This window comes from Chelonia mydas, chromosome 4 (genome assembly GCF_015237465.2).
Source record: "Chelonia mydas isolate rCheMyd1 chromosome 4, rCheMyd1.pri.v2, whole genome shotgun sequence".
Lineage (NCBI taxonomy): Eukaryota > Metazoa > Chordata > Testudines > Cheloniidae > Chelonia > Chelonia mydas.
Genome location: NC_057852.1, coordinates 85,407,400 through 85,423,645, shown reverse-complemented (window position 1 = coordinate 85,423,645; position 16,246 = coordinate 85,407,400). Strand labels below are relative to the sequence as shown.

Here is a 16,246-nt window from a genome sequence, read left to right as displayed (position 1 = left end):
TGGTGGGGGTCAGATCTTTCCTTGGGTTGTGCACTGCTCTGAGTACATACAGCAACACTTTCCCTATAAGTTCTACAACAAATGAATCTGTACGAAACATATAAAATGTAGCATCTGTTTCACACACAGACACACACAAAAAACCATTTTAAGACCATATTAATATATGAAATACATTGAGCGGGTGTATATGTGAACTTTGGGAGAATACTAAGGGCAATATTTGAAATATGGGTAACTATTCTGGAAAGTAATGACAAAAAAAGAAGACTTAGGGATCATGGTGCACACAAGCTCACAGTTGGATGGACTGGCTAAGAGGGTGAATGTGATTCTTAGATACATAAGGAAGGGAATATTGAGTAGAAGTAGGTAGGTATTATTACCACTGCATGTGGCAATAGCTAAACTATGACTGTTACCAGTTCTGGTGTCTACACTTTAAATAGGACGTTGACAAACTGAAAAAGGGGTTCAGAAGAGAGCTTCAAGAATAACTTGAGGTGCAGAAAACCTGCCTTAGAGTGACAGACTAAAAACTCAATCTATTTAATTTATTCAAGAGAACATTAAGAGATGACCTCATCACGGTCTACAAGTACCTACATGAAGAGCAGCTTTCTGATAATAGTGGGCTCTTTAATTTAGCAGACCAAGGCATGACAAGACCCAGTGGCTAGAAGCGCAAACCAGACACAGACTAGCAATTTAAAGCAATTTTTTTAAACAGTGAGAGTAATTAACCACTGGGACAACTTTATCTATAGATGTGGTGGATTCTCCATCACCTTAAGTCTTTAAATCAAGATTGCATTTCTAAATGCTCTAACTCAATCAGAAGCTATACATTTGATGCAGGAATCACTTAGTGAAAGTCTATGGTTTGTGTTATGCAGAAGTTTAGACTTGTTAATCATAATGGTCCCTTCCATCCTTAAAATCTACAATTCTACAAAATCTAAACAAAATCAGTATGTTGACTAGAGTTGGCTGGAAAATAGGTGGGCAGGTGGCAGGTTTCCACAGAAAAAAATTACAAAAAACGGAGAAAAACGGTTTTCATTGAATTTTTCTGCAGAAATGTATCAGGTGAAAAATTAAAAACCAAAATAGTTCATCAGAAAAACTAAATATTTTGGCCAAAATTCAAAATATTTATTTAGTTTTTCTGATTAAATATTTGGCAAAAATATTTTGGCCATAAAACACAATACAGTGGAACCTCAGAGTTATGAACACCTCAGGATGGAGGTTGTTCATAACTCTGAAATGTTTGTAACTCTGAACAAAACATTATAGTTGTTCTTTAAAAAGTTTATAACTGAGCATTGACTTAATACAGCTTTGAAACTACTATGCAGAAGAAAAATGCTGCTTTTAGCCATCTTAATTTAAATGAAACAAGCACAGAAATAGTTTCCTTACCTTGTCAAATCTTTTTTTTAAGCTTTCCCTTTATTTTTAGTAGTTTACATTTAACAGTACTGTGTTGAACAGTATTTGCTGTTTTTTTGTTTGGTTGTTTGTTTGTTTGTCTCTGCTACATGTTTGCATACTTCTGGTTCAAAATGAAGTGTGTGGTTGACTGGTCAGTTCATAACTCTGGTGTTTGTATGTCTGAGGTTCTACTATATTTAGATTTTGAAATATTACCATGGTGATTGATCGTAATGGTAGTTTGGGTGCCTCATGGTCCCATTTGCCTCTATAGGCTGGGCTCCCTGGTCAGACTACCTACATCTTCCAAGATGCACTATGGTCTGCTATGAGGAGATGGTGCGTTCAAATGGTTGCCTACCTCATAGAACAAGTAGTCCAGCTGGGGAGCCAGGCTCATAGAGGAGAATAGGAGCATGAGGAACTCAAACTACAACTTCCACGAGGCACTGAAGTGGTATTTCAGAGTCAAAATATTTTGGTTTTCAGCCAAAATGAACATATTTTTGTTTTCAGGCTTTCCATTTTTCTATGAAAAATTGAAATTTTCTGTGAAAAGCAGATGGTTTTCATGAAAATTTTCATTTTGTCAAAAATAAAATTTTCCATAGAAAAACAGATTTGATGGAAAACTTTCGACCAGCTCTACTGCTGACAAAGAGGTATCTACAAAATATGAGCCTTCTTCAGCTTTTACTTAAATCAGGAATAACCCACTCGGGTCAATGGGATAAAACAGAAATAAAAACAGTGAGATCTGATTGAGGCCCATAATACCTAAAAATATAACCAACTTTGCAAGAAAAACTTCAGTTCATTACATACTGTACAAAGTGTACTGTGTACTGAGCACCACATTAGTAGCACAAATCAGTTCATCACATGCATAATTTATATATGTTTTAATGCAGATTTTAAAACTACCTATTCTACCCTTTACTTTTTATGTATTTCTTCCAGTATAATTTGATAACTGTTATGATGATTTTGTGAGTTAGACTCTTCTGCTCAGAGATCCAGTGTTTTATTTGACTGCTGAGGGCATCATGGGAGATGTGCTGTAGGTGGGGAGCTGGACCCATAGAGGAGAATGGGGACATGAACAATGGAACTACAGCTCCCATAAGGTTCTGCAGCAGCTCAGGCAGATGCAGAGATTACTGTCAGCCTGAATCAAAACAAGTTCAGGTTGGCAAACCAAAAATCAAACATTTTGATTAGGAAAATCAAAATGTTTATTTTTTCTCTCCAAAATGTTGAAATTAAACATATCAATATTTCTGTATTAAATTTTTTCAGAACTTTTTGTTCTGCAAAACATTTTAATATTTTGACTTTTCAACCTGATTGAGGACAAAAACAAATGCTGAAATTTCAAAATTTCCCATAGGATGGAATTTCTGTTTTATTTGATTTTTTTTTTTAAAGGAAGAGAGAAATTAATTGCTTTTTAAAGATATGTGGCTGTTAGGTCCAATCTTCTCTGGATACATATGAGTAGTTCCCATATAAGTGGAGTGGAAAAGAAAAGATAGATGGGGAGCACATGTCTATATTCAGATGAGAGGTCAACTTTTGCATATATATTGATACATCTACCAACATGTGTTTAAATGGCCTGTTCAGGAGCTTTTAAACAAGTTCTTTAACAATGACATTGGAAGACTTTATTTTATTTTATTTAAATTAGGTGGTCTGAATCAGGGCAGATCAGATCTGCAGCTAACTTGGAATCTTAAACTTCCTATAAGAATAGTCTCCACACGTGTTCCTAAGCAGACACCTCACAAGGGAGGGTCCTAGGAACATACCCAGACACAAGTAGTTACAGATGTGTACTGGGCTTTTTGAACTGAACAAAAGATTAGCCTGAAGGTGCTACTGAAAAGTCAAATTCCTGTCTAAAGATGCCAGTTTCAAGGAAACAATATGCAATGGTAAGATAACTCATGGTCCATACACTTTTGGGGATTGGGTGATTAATGAGTCACACATCAAATGGGTTTACTGGCAGTACTATGTTCACGAAAGGTTAATATGAAATTGGATTTTAAAACTAGACAGTCAGAAAGATATAACATTTGACTGATTGAAGGACCATTTCACATGATCAATGAGATAGATTTGGAAAGGACAGGACAAAATTTTCTAAATTGGGTCCTGTGATGGGGCTTACTCCCATCACTTGATTGACAAGCCAGTTAGTGCCTCTGTGATTGATTGATTGCCTCTCTGCCAGAAGGGACAGAGCTAGATAAAAATCATTAGACACTAGAGCCTAATGGGGAAGCTGAGGGAACTCACTGGGGGAGAGACTGCAGAGGTGGCAAGATGTGCCTGTGGAGAGAAACTCACAGAGAGCAGGTCAGGCTCCCGTGGAAGAAGAGCCTTGAAATAGGACTTAAACTGGTAAGAAGTCAGGTAGGAGAATCCACAAGGAATAAGTTAGGCTTCTGTGGGGCAGGCCCTGAGATAGGGTCTGTAAGAGCACTTTAGTAGAACCTGAGAGAGGTGGAAGTGGTTAGTTCAACAGAGAAAGAAAAAGCTGAGAGGACCTGGGGAGAAGCCTGGTTCAGAACCAAAGGGAGGATGTATTAAGCACATGCTGTGGAGAAGCAACACAAGGGAGCTTAGAGGTAGGAAGCGGCCCATGGAAACAGTCACATGTCTGAAAAAGCAGACCTAGCTGCTTAATATGAGGTACTTGAGGTGGAACCCAGAGTAGAAGGTGGGCCTGGGTTCCCTTACCAGCTTCTGAGGAAGCGGTATGCAAGCCTAATGGAAGGAATATTGAGCCCAAGGTGGGGGTGAAGGCTGACCACAAAGGATGAGCTGAGGAATAGCCTAAGAGGGTGCTGCAGGCTCTTTTGTGTTATGATGTGTTGTGAACTTTCCAGTTGGATCTTCTTGTTATCTGGAAAGGAACTGAATTTTATGCTGAGCCATGGAAGACTTGGTGAAAAGATGGCCAGCGGGAGGTGCTGGAGATGAGGAGCCCTTGCAGCGTTGCACCCTGACATAATGGAGTACTATGGTTGGTGAGTACAGGACCATGGGGGTCCCTACAGTTGGACTGTGAAGTCCATATTTATGTAATTAAAGTAGCTTAATTTTCAGAATTGGATTTCCAAATCTATGGATTTAAAAGCTTAATTTTAGACACCCAACTCTGAAAATTTCAGCCACAGTCTTACAATGGACCATTGACCCTACAGGTAGGTTTATCAGTAGGTATAAAGAAATGACTTTTTCTAGATATCCTTTAAGTACAATTTTCTACTAGTAACCCAAAGTTGTTTTGCCTAAGCAAATTAAGTTTCTCCTCTATTTTTCTAGACTTAGCCAAATATACTCTATTTAACTCTTACCTACCTTGATGATCACTCTTTTATTTTCTAAATTAAATAAGCCTCAAATATTTAATATAATTTGGTTTATGGACTCTGTCCTCAGGTGTCAACAGAACATTGTTGGATAATTGGATAGAGCAATTAATCTTAAAAGTAGGCACAGAAAGGATTTAGATGGTGTTAAGTAACACATTTATTTATCTGCACCATAGTGTAGTCACAGATTCTGGCGGTCTAGTGAAGTGACTGGAAAGACTCCCATTGCCTTCAGTGTAGTTTGGATTAGAACCACAGTCAGTGAAATCTAAGTATTATTCCACAGCAGTATGACACTTAATCTTGAGACCTAGGTCTGTTTAGGTGGCATGCCTTTCCCTACATAAACTTGCATGCAATATATGAATAAAAATGCTCCTACCTACTGTCCAAAATTATAACAATTTTTTCATTCTGTTGATTCTAACACTTGAGAACAATGAAGTCAAGAGTTAAATAAGAGATAAACTGAGTCATGGTATTCTAAGTGATACTATGAATTATAATTACTGTAGTGCCCGCAGACATTTTGAAGTTTGTATAAGCTGAGAAGTACTTATTTTTGTATGGTTTCAGAGTAGCAGCTGTGTTAGTCTGTATCTGCAAAAAGAAAAGGAGGACTTGTGGCACCTTAGAGACTAACACATTTATTTGAGCATAAGCTTTCGTGAGCTACAGCTCACTTCATCAGAAGTAGCTCATGAAAGCTTATGCTCAAATAAATGTGTTAGTCTCTAAGGTGCCACAGGTACTCCTTTTATTTTTGTATAACCTATTGGATTACTGGGCTGATGAATATGGGTATAGTTCCATTCAGGTTAGTACAGTGTGGTAGCAGGAGGCTACTGACGTGAGTTTGAGAAACTTAAAACTCATGAGTGCCCAAAATCACTAGATTGGATTTCATTTCACATGTTTTCCTTGTTGGTCTCCAATTCATATACTGTCCAGGCTCAATCATGTTCTGCATGTGGGAAGCTCACTAGATCAAACAACCCATGTAGTATGGCTATGCACAGTTCATAAGGAGATTATACAATATCCTCACAATGTGTGTTCATTTATTTTAAACAAGAATTATATCATGCTGGTGGAAGGTGGCAGATTGATGGCCAAGACTGAAGGCTTATTTATGTACAGAATGGGAAGTGGCACTCCAAGCTTGCCAAAATTGGCCCATCAAAGTGCCTTACATCTGCCCTAGAGGGACTACTTGTTTGAATGATGGAGAACTTCAGTGTACACACAAAATGCTCTGCTGCGGGCTGTGATGGTGGCTTCTGTAGTGTGGACTCTTGTCCACTGAGAACTACCTGCCTGGGAACGCCAACAAACTTCATTTAGGCCGTCAGATACACTACACTGTAAGCAAGGTTGGTGAGGAAGCAGGTCTTACAACAGCTGCAGAGGCAGGCTCAGTGTTCAATACTGGCGGTGAACTCCCCCAAACTGTGGGGGTGGCACAAGCAGAGGATGAGAGGATGGGGCAGGCGGGGTAAGGCGTGAGGCAGAGGAGGGGGTTGGACGGGATAGATGACAGGAGGGGGCAATGGCGAAGGGAGGGCAGGGGCTGGGAAGTGCGGGGGAAGGAGGCTGGGCAGGAGGGACAGAGGACTAGGAGAGGGGACGGGGCAGAGGATGAGGGCAAGGCAGGAGAGGGCGAGGCGGGGATGGGGTGCAGACGGTGGAGGGACTGGGGAAGGGGTTGGAATGAAGGGATTCTCGCGTGCCCCCCCCCCCCCTCTCGCGAGGTTTCTGCCGGCTCCTCTCTCCTGGCTCGCTCTGCCCGTCACTCGGGCTGAGCTGCGGCCATGGCCGCCCTGCGGAGCCTTCTGCGGTGGCGCCTTCTGGGTCCCCCGCACTCCTGCTCCCTGCCCGGCGGGCCGGAGCTGGCCCGGTCCCTGGGGGCCGGCGCGGGGCAGGAGGCGGCGGGGCCGGGCCGGCGGGGGGAGCTGGGCATGGCGGCGGGGGCGGCCGGGGGGGCTCTCGCCTGTTACCTGGGCTACCGGCTCTATGAGCGCCGGGTCGGGCGGCAGCCAGAGCCCCCCCGGCCCCGTGGGGCGCAGACAGCCGCCGAGCGCCGACCCGCAGGAGCCGGAGAGCCCGACCCGGCCCGGGGGCTGCTGCCCATCCCCGTAGCGGCGGCTGCCAAGGAGACGGTAGGTGTGTGAGCGCCGAGCCGGGAGCGGATAACGGGCCGGAGGGGGGATGCTGGTCTCTGACCCGCAGGCCCCTGGCTCGGGGTCCGGTGCTCCCTGCTCCCCGCCCCGGGGCGGGGGTCCCTGGCAGCCCGTGTCCAGCAGGTGGATGAGCAGAGGATGCCAGATGCGGTGGTGCCCAGCGGTTTGGCACCTGTGTGTGGCGCGCCCCTAGGATTGTGCCCCCCCGTGTAGACTTATATAGGCGAGTCAGGGGCAGGATTTAGGGAAACACAGTTTCAGGTCCAGAACTCGTGTCCATTGTACCTTAAAGGGATGCTGTCATGCTCACAACCGAGCCTCTTGTCTGAGAACTTAACCCCGCAGGTGATTGACCGAAAGACTGGAGAGAGAAATAGTTTCCGCTCTGTCTTTTCAGTGTGAATAGCTTGTCCGTTTGACTATGCGCCAAATGTTGTCAGTGTCACTTTCTCCTAATTGGGTCCATCTGCATGGGACAAGTGCTTGGACTTGCCCTGTCTGTCGGATCAGGCAGAAAATTAAAATACAAAAACAGAAGTGTAAAAGATGTGTAAACAATCTGTTTCTTTCCTCCTGTACTGTGCAATAGTTATTTAATAATAGATGACAAGAAGTATGCTATAACAACCACTCCTCAACTTTGGATTCGCTGTCAAACGGACCATTTACTGTTTTTCACAGTGTGGAACTCTCATTATTAAATCAGATGGTTCATTCCATCCAGCTTGATTTAAAAAGTGTATTGTGCTACAAATGGAACTCCAGCTGATTGAAACAAAATGTTTGCATCGTTTGCTTATTAGGTAAAACTATTAACTTTTTAATTCAATAATATCTTAGATGGCAATTCACAAGATATATCAAACTGCATAAGAAATTATAATTTTATACTGCTTTGTCCATATAATTAGCATAACAGTTGGTCATGTTTTGCAGATTAACGTGCTGGCTAACTGTACAGTAATGGAAAATAGGTGGGGAACTGAGGCACAGACTAAATGACTTGCCCCAGGTCTCTCAGGAAACATGTGGCAAAGCAGGGAATTTAAGTTGGGTCTCTCAAAATACTGATTTATGAAGTCCTGGATATTAGATGCCCTATCACAGGGGTTCTCAATCTTTTTCTTTCCCGCAACATGCTATAAAAAATCCACAGCCCACATGTGCCACAACAATTTTTTTCTGCATATAAAGGCCAGAGCTGGCATTAGGGAGTAGCGAGCAAGGCCATTGCCCAGGGCCCCACACCACAATGGGCCCTGCAAAGCTAAGTTGCTCAGGCTTTGACTTCAGCCCCACGTGACAGGGTTCAGGGCCCTGGGCTTCAGCCCTGTAAGTTGGGGCTTCAGCTTTCTGCCCTGGGCCCTAGCAAGTCTAAAACTGGCCCTGCTTGGCAGCTCCCCTGAAACCTGCTCGAGGCCCCCCCAGTGAGCCATAGACCCCTGGTTGAGAACCACTGCCCTATCATATCTAAAACTGGGGCATAGTGACATGTTTAGTGCATAATGACATAAATGTTGATTATAGAATGACTTTATACTGTAAGACATATCAGAAAACATAGCACATTTTCACAAACTGTTTTTTACTATTAACACTAGTGATTTGACACAGACAGTCCCTCCCCTAAGGAGCTTACAGTCTTGTAGATAGGATGCACAGGGAAAATTAAAGTAGGAAAATTGCTTGGGGTTTTGTCTGCTTTTTAAATTTTTTAGTGCTTATAACCTAATTGCCACCTGAGGCTTGCTACCCTTCAATCACACCCTTTAACCACCCTTCTGTACCCAACCCTTTACCAAACTACTCTCTCCCAAGACGCCCATGTAGTATACCAAACATCCACAACTACTGGTGTTGAGAGGAAAAGATATTAAAGGGGTGTGTGTGTAGAAGGGCTAAAAGAGGGCAGAGTTAAAATTGCGGTATGTGATCTGCAGTATATGGTAGTTCTTATGATGGTTAGGTTTGTGTCTGTATGTGGAAGAATAATGGATATGTGCTGCTAGGTGGCTTAACGTTCACTTCCTGGCTTTTGGGCGTTTGTATCAAGTATGCTTGCTATACACAATTAACTTCTTCATAATTACGTTTTTTCTGTATTAATATATATTGCACACTAAGCTATGGTAAAGGTTGCAAAGTGAAGCACTGAAAAGTTGGGAAATTCAAGAGTTAAGGTTGCCTTTGTAACCTGAGTTCACTCCACTTGTGGGTATACGTTGTGATTACATTGCTGCCCCGTCCCCAGGATCCCTGCCTCATTCATTGTGCAGGCTGGATGGTGCTCACTGAATGAGCAGTTATTCAATATTTTGGTTTCACTTTGAAAGTGTGCCCCCATGCCTAAACTTTTTTAAAAGCTAACAAAAATTCTGTCATGATGACATATTGACATCCCCATTACTTATCAGCAGGGTTGGAATGTTTAGATCCACTGCCACTGCCACTTGAATTAACAGAGAAACTAATGGCCATAGTAGGTTGACATCCTCCATGTGGACCAGCCACTAGAAGGGCCTGAAACACATACTTAGGGTTTCACAATATTTGCTGACAGAAAAGGAATGGTGAGACTCAAGAATCTTGGGTTCCATCCAGGTTCTGGAGGGGAGTGTGCTCTACTGGTCACAGACAACCTCACAATTTGACCCCTTCTGACCCTGTCTCTCCAGCCTGTTTCTGTCTTTCCTCCCTCTTCTCCAGATCCTCATTCCAGTCCCAGTACTCCCTCTGAGTTTCCCAATCTTCCCTCCTTGGGTTCCCCTTCTTAGTTTCCCTTCCCAAATTACTTTCCCCCATCCTCTCTGACCAGCCAGTTCCAATCTCCCTGGTGTCAGCAGGTAGAGCAGTGAAAGCACAGGAAAGAGGGTGTCTCTTCTTTCAGTTTCAGTGTCCTGTGCCACAGTGACCTTCAGGAGCCAGGAGAAGGAATTGCAGGGAAATCTTTCTCAGTCCCTGCAGACCTGGGCTGGAGCATGCTTCGTGCAGATGGCATCTTCTGAGAATTTAGCTGACAATTAAATCTTTACTGAGCATGTACAATTTGAGATTTTTCGAAAGTCGTAACTTGATCAGTTTTTCATAACAACAGAAAAAGGTTGACACTGGGGTGACTCCCTCTTCCAAACTTCAAGTTCCTGCTCCAAAGCATGGAGTTACTAGAGCATTTCAACAAAGGAGTTGGGAGATTTTTAACATGGGCAAAACAATTAATTTTTTTCCAATCCCACTTTGGGAAATAACTGAGAGATTCTTTTGCTGCAGCTTTCTTAAAAAACCTCAGCTTGAGGCCTCCGCCTGCAATGGAAAATTTCAGCCTGAAAGGTTAAAGTTTGGTAAAGTTTCAAACAATTGAAACAAAGTCTTACAATGGGAAGTGTTTGCAAACCTTAACTACATGCATCATTACCAGCTCTGCTTATGATATTGTATATAGACTTATTTTCATCATAAAGCTGGTTAGACTAGTGTTGAGTAGTGACCATTGTTTCTTTGTGGACAGCTGTAAGCCTTCAGTCTTTGAGTAACTTGATTCCATCCAGTGCAGGGGTTATGAGGTATTAGAAACGTTGGAGAAGAAGGTTTCTCCAATGTGACTGGCTGTGTTATGATTCTTATATACTAACATTTTGAGCGCTTGATAGAATTTCATAATGTGATGCGGTTATTGGACTGAAAAGAAAAATATACCTTGAAAAGTTTCTAGGGTGGAGATCTCTCTATTTTAGGTACTTTTATGGCTCACATTACTGTAGTATCTGAGCACCACACAGTTTCTACTGTACCTGTGATGTAGGAGATAAAGGGATTCCCATTTTTACAGGAGGAAACTGAGGCACAGACTAAATGACTTGTTAAGGTTCTCTCAGGAAACTTGTGGCAAAGCAAGGAATTGAAGCGGGGTCTCTCAAGCCCCAGAGTAATGCACTAACTACTGGACCCTTCCTCACTGAGATGACTATTCCTCTTAATTAAGCTATACAAATATGGTAGCAAACCATCAGTATACCTCTATAAGATGTAGCACCTGGGATAAAATAGCATTCTTATATTGTTACTGTAGTACAAAAACATGATGCCGTGTGCGAGTTAAGCTTGCTATATGCATGACATACCTACCACAAAAGCAAGGAAGTAGAAAAAGTAAGGCAGCTGCTTCAGAGAGGATCCTGAACTGGTTGAACAGTTTCACAGAGTTTCTGGTTTCCATCGAAGCAACCACTGCTTCAGTGAAGAGCTGGAGTGCCCCTGAACTGGCCGAACAGTTTCACAGAGCTCTTGGCCTTCGTGAACCGACAGCTACTACTTTGATCCTGTCTATCAATAAACCCATGGTCTGTACTGACTGAAGTGATCCAGATTGCTCTGTGTGATTGCCCTGTTCTCATCATTATTTACTCTCGGGCAGTCTGTCATCTGAAGATTTTGATCAGAAATGACTTTATATTTACTTCCAGATGATTGATGAAAATATTCAATAGTGTTGGGCCTAAAACTGATCCCTGCAAAATCCCACTAGAAACTACCCTCCCCCATTTGATTATTTTCCCCATTGATGATTACTTTGTACAATTTATCAGTTAGCCAGTTCTTAATACTTTTAGCATATGATCTATTGATCTTGTATAGTGCTAGCTTTTAAGTCAAAATATCATGTGGTACTACAAAAGTCTACTTCTATGCAGTCACCTTTATCAACAAAACTTGTAATCTGAAGGAAAAAAATGTTTGTTTGACAAGACCTGTTGTCAGTAAAACCATATTGACGGGCAATAATTCTATATCCATCCTTTAATTCTTTATTGATTGAATTCTGTATCTGTTTTCCCATTATTTTGCCTGGGAGTGGTGTTAGACCAACCACCCTATAGTTACCTATGCTTCCCACTTCCCCTTTTTGAATATTGGTATCATATTAGCAGTCTCTCAGTCTTCTGGAACTTCCCAGTATTGTAAGAGTTATTAAAAATTAACATAATCAATGGGCCAGAGTTCTTTCACCAACTTTTTTTTAGGTATCTTGCTTGCAAGTTTTCTGGGCTCCTGAACTACAAATGTTTATCACTTGTAGATGCTGTTTAATGTCTTTGTTAATGGACTAGAAAGCAGTTCATCCTGCTGTGATATGAGTCTGTCATTGTCATTCTTTCCAAATACAGAACAGAAATACTTAAACTCTTCTGCGTTTTCTGCATTGTTATTAACAAATTACTATCTCCATCTGGTAATGGGCCTATGCCATTGTTAATTTTGTTTGTTAGTTTTTGTTTCTGATATACTTAAAAAACAAACAAACTTGTCCTTTGCCATGCCAGACATGGATTTTTTGAATATATATTTTACAGCTTCTAACTGATATTGTTTGCCATCTACTTCAAAAGGAAAAAAGGTTAAATTTATAATTGCTACCTACACTTCCCTTAGTAACCAGAAGGGATTTTTAAACAAAATTGTCCTCTTTTGCAATTGTGGGTTTGTGGCTTTTTGGCCATCTAAACTCTTAAACAATTGCCAATTTCATTCACATTTTTCTGTCTAAATTCTTCATAATTTTCCTCAACTGAAGCACTAAGTGTATATCTTGTGGTTGGGACTGTCCTCTGTTTGTCCATACACAATGTAATTGGATCATGATCACTGGTTCCTAGGCAACCAGCAACTTCCAGTCTAGTGGGAACTCTGTCTTCATCTGGATAATGAGGTCCAAAATAGTTACTTCATCTATAACTTTTAGAAATTTGGATATTTTACTGCTTGCTATATGAGACCTCCAACATATTTCTCCCAAATTGAAGTGCTCCATGATGACACCATTTTCTTAAATTACCACACATAGGTAGGTGCTTAAGTGTTCTGGAAATTAAACACAAGTGTTTTCTTTTCTAAAGTGTTTTTAAGAGAACCAATTATCGTCACTAAATGCTTATTTCAATACAGATTTTAGAAACAAGTTACATAACCACCGATAATGGGTTTGGTTAAAACCACTCTCTTCGGATCTAAACACTCATTGTTTATTATAGTTTTAAGTTCCCTAGACTGGCTTTCTGACTTGCCAAGAGGGTGTACATTCTAGAAGTGGAGTGTCTCACCTGAGAGAGGCCTGATGTTGGTCCCAGAGGATTCAGTTCCAAGAACTAACCATAAAAACCTCCCAGTTGATCTTCATTGCTATGACACACCCTATTACTGGGGATAGAAATATTCCAGTTATTCTTTACTGAGGTATTTATAAACATCAAGACCATTGTTTTCTTTCAGCATCTGAGGGCTATGTTTTATATTTACTAAACTTTTAGAGTTGTATTCATCCTATTCAGAGTTTAAGTGAATATGAAACATCAGTGTGTTAAGATGGCTTCACTATATTCAGTAACTCCATTGATTTTTTTTCCTTTATCCTTCTAAGATGTGATTTGTATTCTCACATTCCCATATGTCTCTTATTAGAAAGCTGCTTTTCAGTTGTCAGTTGTTTCTTTAAGACAACTCTAACCCATGTGTACTTAATGTGGTTCTCTGTCGAGTGGCTGGACACACAGGCTTATGAGTTGGCTACAGTCTTTGAGCTAACAGAGGTGATTCTTTTAGCACAGGTAGTAATGGCTCATGCATTTAGATCCAGAAGTCCTGAACTCAGTCCCTGCTACTGACCCATCTGGGGCATCAAATTAAATATGAATCAAACCTTACATATTCACAGAGGAAAATATTATAAACAAAAAGAATCCTCATTGTCATAAATATAAAGGGAAGGCTAACCACCTTTAAATCCCTCCTGGCCAGAGGAAAAACCCTTTCACCTGTAAAGGGTTAAGAAGCTAAGATAACCTCGCTGGCACCTGAACCAAAATGACCAATGAGGAGACAAGATACTTTCAAAGCTGGGGGGCGGGGAACAAAGGGTCCTCTCTGTCTGTGTGATGCTTTTGCTGGGACCAGAGCAGAAATGCAGGTAAGAACTCCTGTAAAGAGTTAGTAAGCAATCTAGTTAGATATGCGTTAGATTCTCTTTTGTTTAAATGGCTGATAAAATACGTTGTGCTGAATGGAATGTATATTCCTGTTTTTGTGTCTTTTTGTAACTTAAGGTTTTGCCTAGAGGGATTCTCTATGTCTTGAATCTGATTACCCTGTAAGGTATTTACCATCCTGATTTTACAGAGGTGATTCTTTTACTTTTTCTTTAATTAAAATTCTCTTTTAAGAACCTGTTTGCTTTTTCATTGTTCTTAAGTTCCAAGGGTTTGGGTCTGTGTTCACCTATGCAAATTGGACAGGATTTTTATCCAGTCTTCCCCAGGAAAGGGGGTGTAATGCTTGGGGGGATATTTTGCGGGGGGAGATGTTTCCAAGTGGGCACTTCCCCTGTTATTTTGCTAGACACTTTGGTGGTGGCAGCTTTTAACCTAAGCTAGTAAAAATAAGCTTAGGGGGTCTTTCATGCAGGTCCCCACATCTGTATCCTAGAGTTCAGAGTGGGGAAGGAACCTTGACACTCATATTCTATAAACCAATTTTATCAGGCTTTTAACTTGCTCATATGCTTCACAAGAAGACAAAATTTTATAGTTCGCATCCGACAGATATATTTCTTGGTGTCTTTTTTAATTTCAGTACAAACTTGCATATTCTTCATGTATTTGTCAGTGTGGATCCCACTGCAAGCACAAATGTACCTTCTGCACACAAGACCAGATTTTTTTTTTATAGCAGTGTCCATTGGGACCACACTTGTGCTTCCATTTGCTCCTGTGTGAGGGCATAAAGAACATCATGCCTGTGATACTCTCTTAGTTCCCTTTTGCTGCTTGTGGCAGCAAGATGGTACCAATGAATGTCTAACCTGCTAATTCTTAGTTCAGGCTAAACTTCTTTAGAAGTACTTCCAATCTATAATATTTGACTACTGGGAACTAATCTGACCCATATGGACCGCACTGTACTGTGTAGACCTCTCTGTACATCCTGTCCCCTGTACAGGGCTCCTTAATATGGTGACATTGAAACCTGCATGCTTCAAGCCCTGTTCATCCTGGACTGGACTAATCCCTTTTCAGGATGGACATAATAGGTATCTCTTATGCTTAGGGAAATCACATATTCCAAGCAGATGCTCAGGGTGCTTGTCTCTCTTTGCTAAACAAGTTACAAGAAGTGAGGCCGTAATGCCTTTTCTTGACGAGTCCATCAGACACGGAGGAAACTAGCTCCAGAATCCTACTGGTGGATAAACCAGTATCAGCCAACATCCTCTTGAGCAGGCAGGCAATGCCTAAGACTAGCATGGAGAAGATGGCACCAAGGAAAGATCTGGCACTGACATCAGCCCTGGTACAAACTGACATGCCTAGCACCAAAGAGGACCTCGGCACTGAAGCTGACACCAACACCTCCAATATCAGAGTGAAGTACCTAGACAGACTGCTCTGAGTATAGAGGCAGAAGCTCAAGAAGAAGCTCACTATTCTCTCATTTAAAAAAAGACACTGCAAAGTCTCTGGAGAGAAGTTCACCAAGCCCTGCACAATGTCAAGGGCTGGGGTTAAGGAGCACTTCTTAAGATAGCAGTCTCTACTGGCACAAGCCAAGTCTGACAACCATGGTGACTATGGAGCATCATCGCTCCAGCCCAAAAGAGTTGCAGGCCATAACTGAGGGCTCAGAGGTGTTCAAGTGGATAGACAATGTTCTGTGCTTCATGAAGGATTCAAGCTACCCTTCATACACCCCTGCTCTGTACCAGAAGCTCTACAGTCCTCAGCCCCAGCTGAAACAATGCACATGCCCTGCCAATGCAGACAACCATGTCAAGAGGCATCCAAGACACAACAGGGGCACCTGCCTTCCTCAGCAACATACTCTGCTCCTATGACACATGAGTAAGGTTAAGATTGTGTCACAGGTATTTTTAGTAAAAGTCAGGGACAGGTTTTGGGCAATAAGCAAAATTCACAGAAGCTGTGACCTGTCCCTGACTTTTACTAAAAATACCCTAGGGTGGGGTAAAAACAGCACTGCCAGGGCTTGCAGCTGCTCCAGCCTCATTGCTGCTCCTGCGGCAGGGCTGACTGCTGCTGCTCCAGCCCCAGAGAGACTGACCTAACCCAGACGATGTTAGGGCTGGCCCAGGGCTGGCCACTGCTCAGCTGTTAGATGGGGCTGGCCATCGGTCCTCTGTTTGGGCGGGCCCAGAAAGTCGTGGAATCTCTGACCTCCATGACAGAATTATAGTCTTAC

At 41.9% G+C, this 16,246-nt stretch overlaps 1 protein-coding gene across 7 annotated transcripts in view; it reads left to right on the top strand.

Moving 5' to 3' along the window:
• Positions 1-6,603: 6,603 nt before the first annotated feature.
• MICU3 (mitochondrial calcium uptake family member 3) overlaps positions 6,604-16,246 on the top strand; it is a 146,147-nt gene continuing 136,504 nt past the window's right edge. For 4 of the 7 annotated variants that reach the window (XM_043546169.1, XM_037897697.2, XM_037897694.2 and 1 more), the window contains exon 1: positions 6,606-6,982. In XM_043546169.1, coding sequence (XP_043402104.1) covers positions 6,635-6,982 — 348 coding nt within the window. In that variant the 5' untranslated portion in view covers positions 6,606-6,634. Of the gene's footprint in view, positions 6,983-16,246 lie in introns of all 7 variants that reach the window. The other 3 variants (XM_043546167.1, XM_043546170.1, XM_037897696.2) reach the window with 3 other exon arrangements.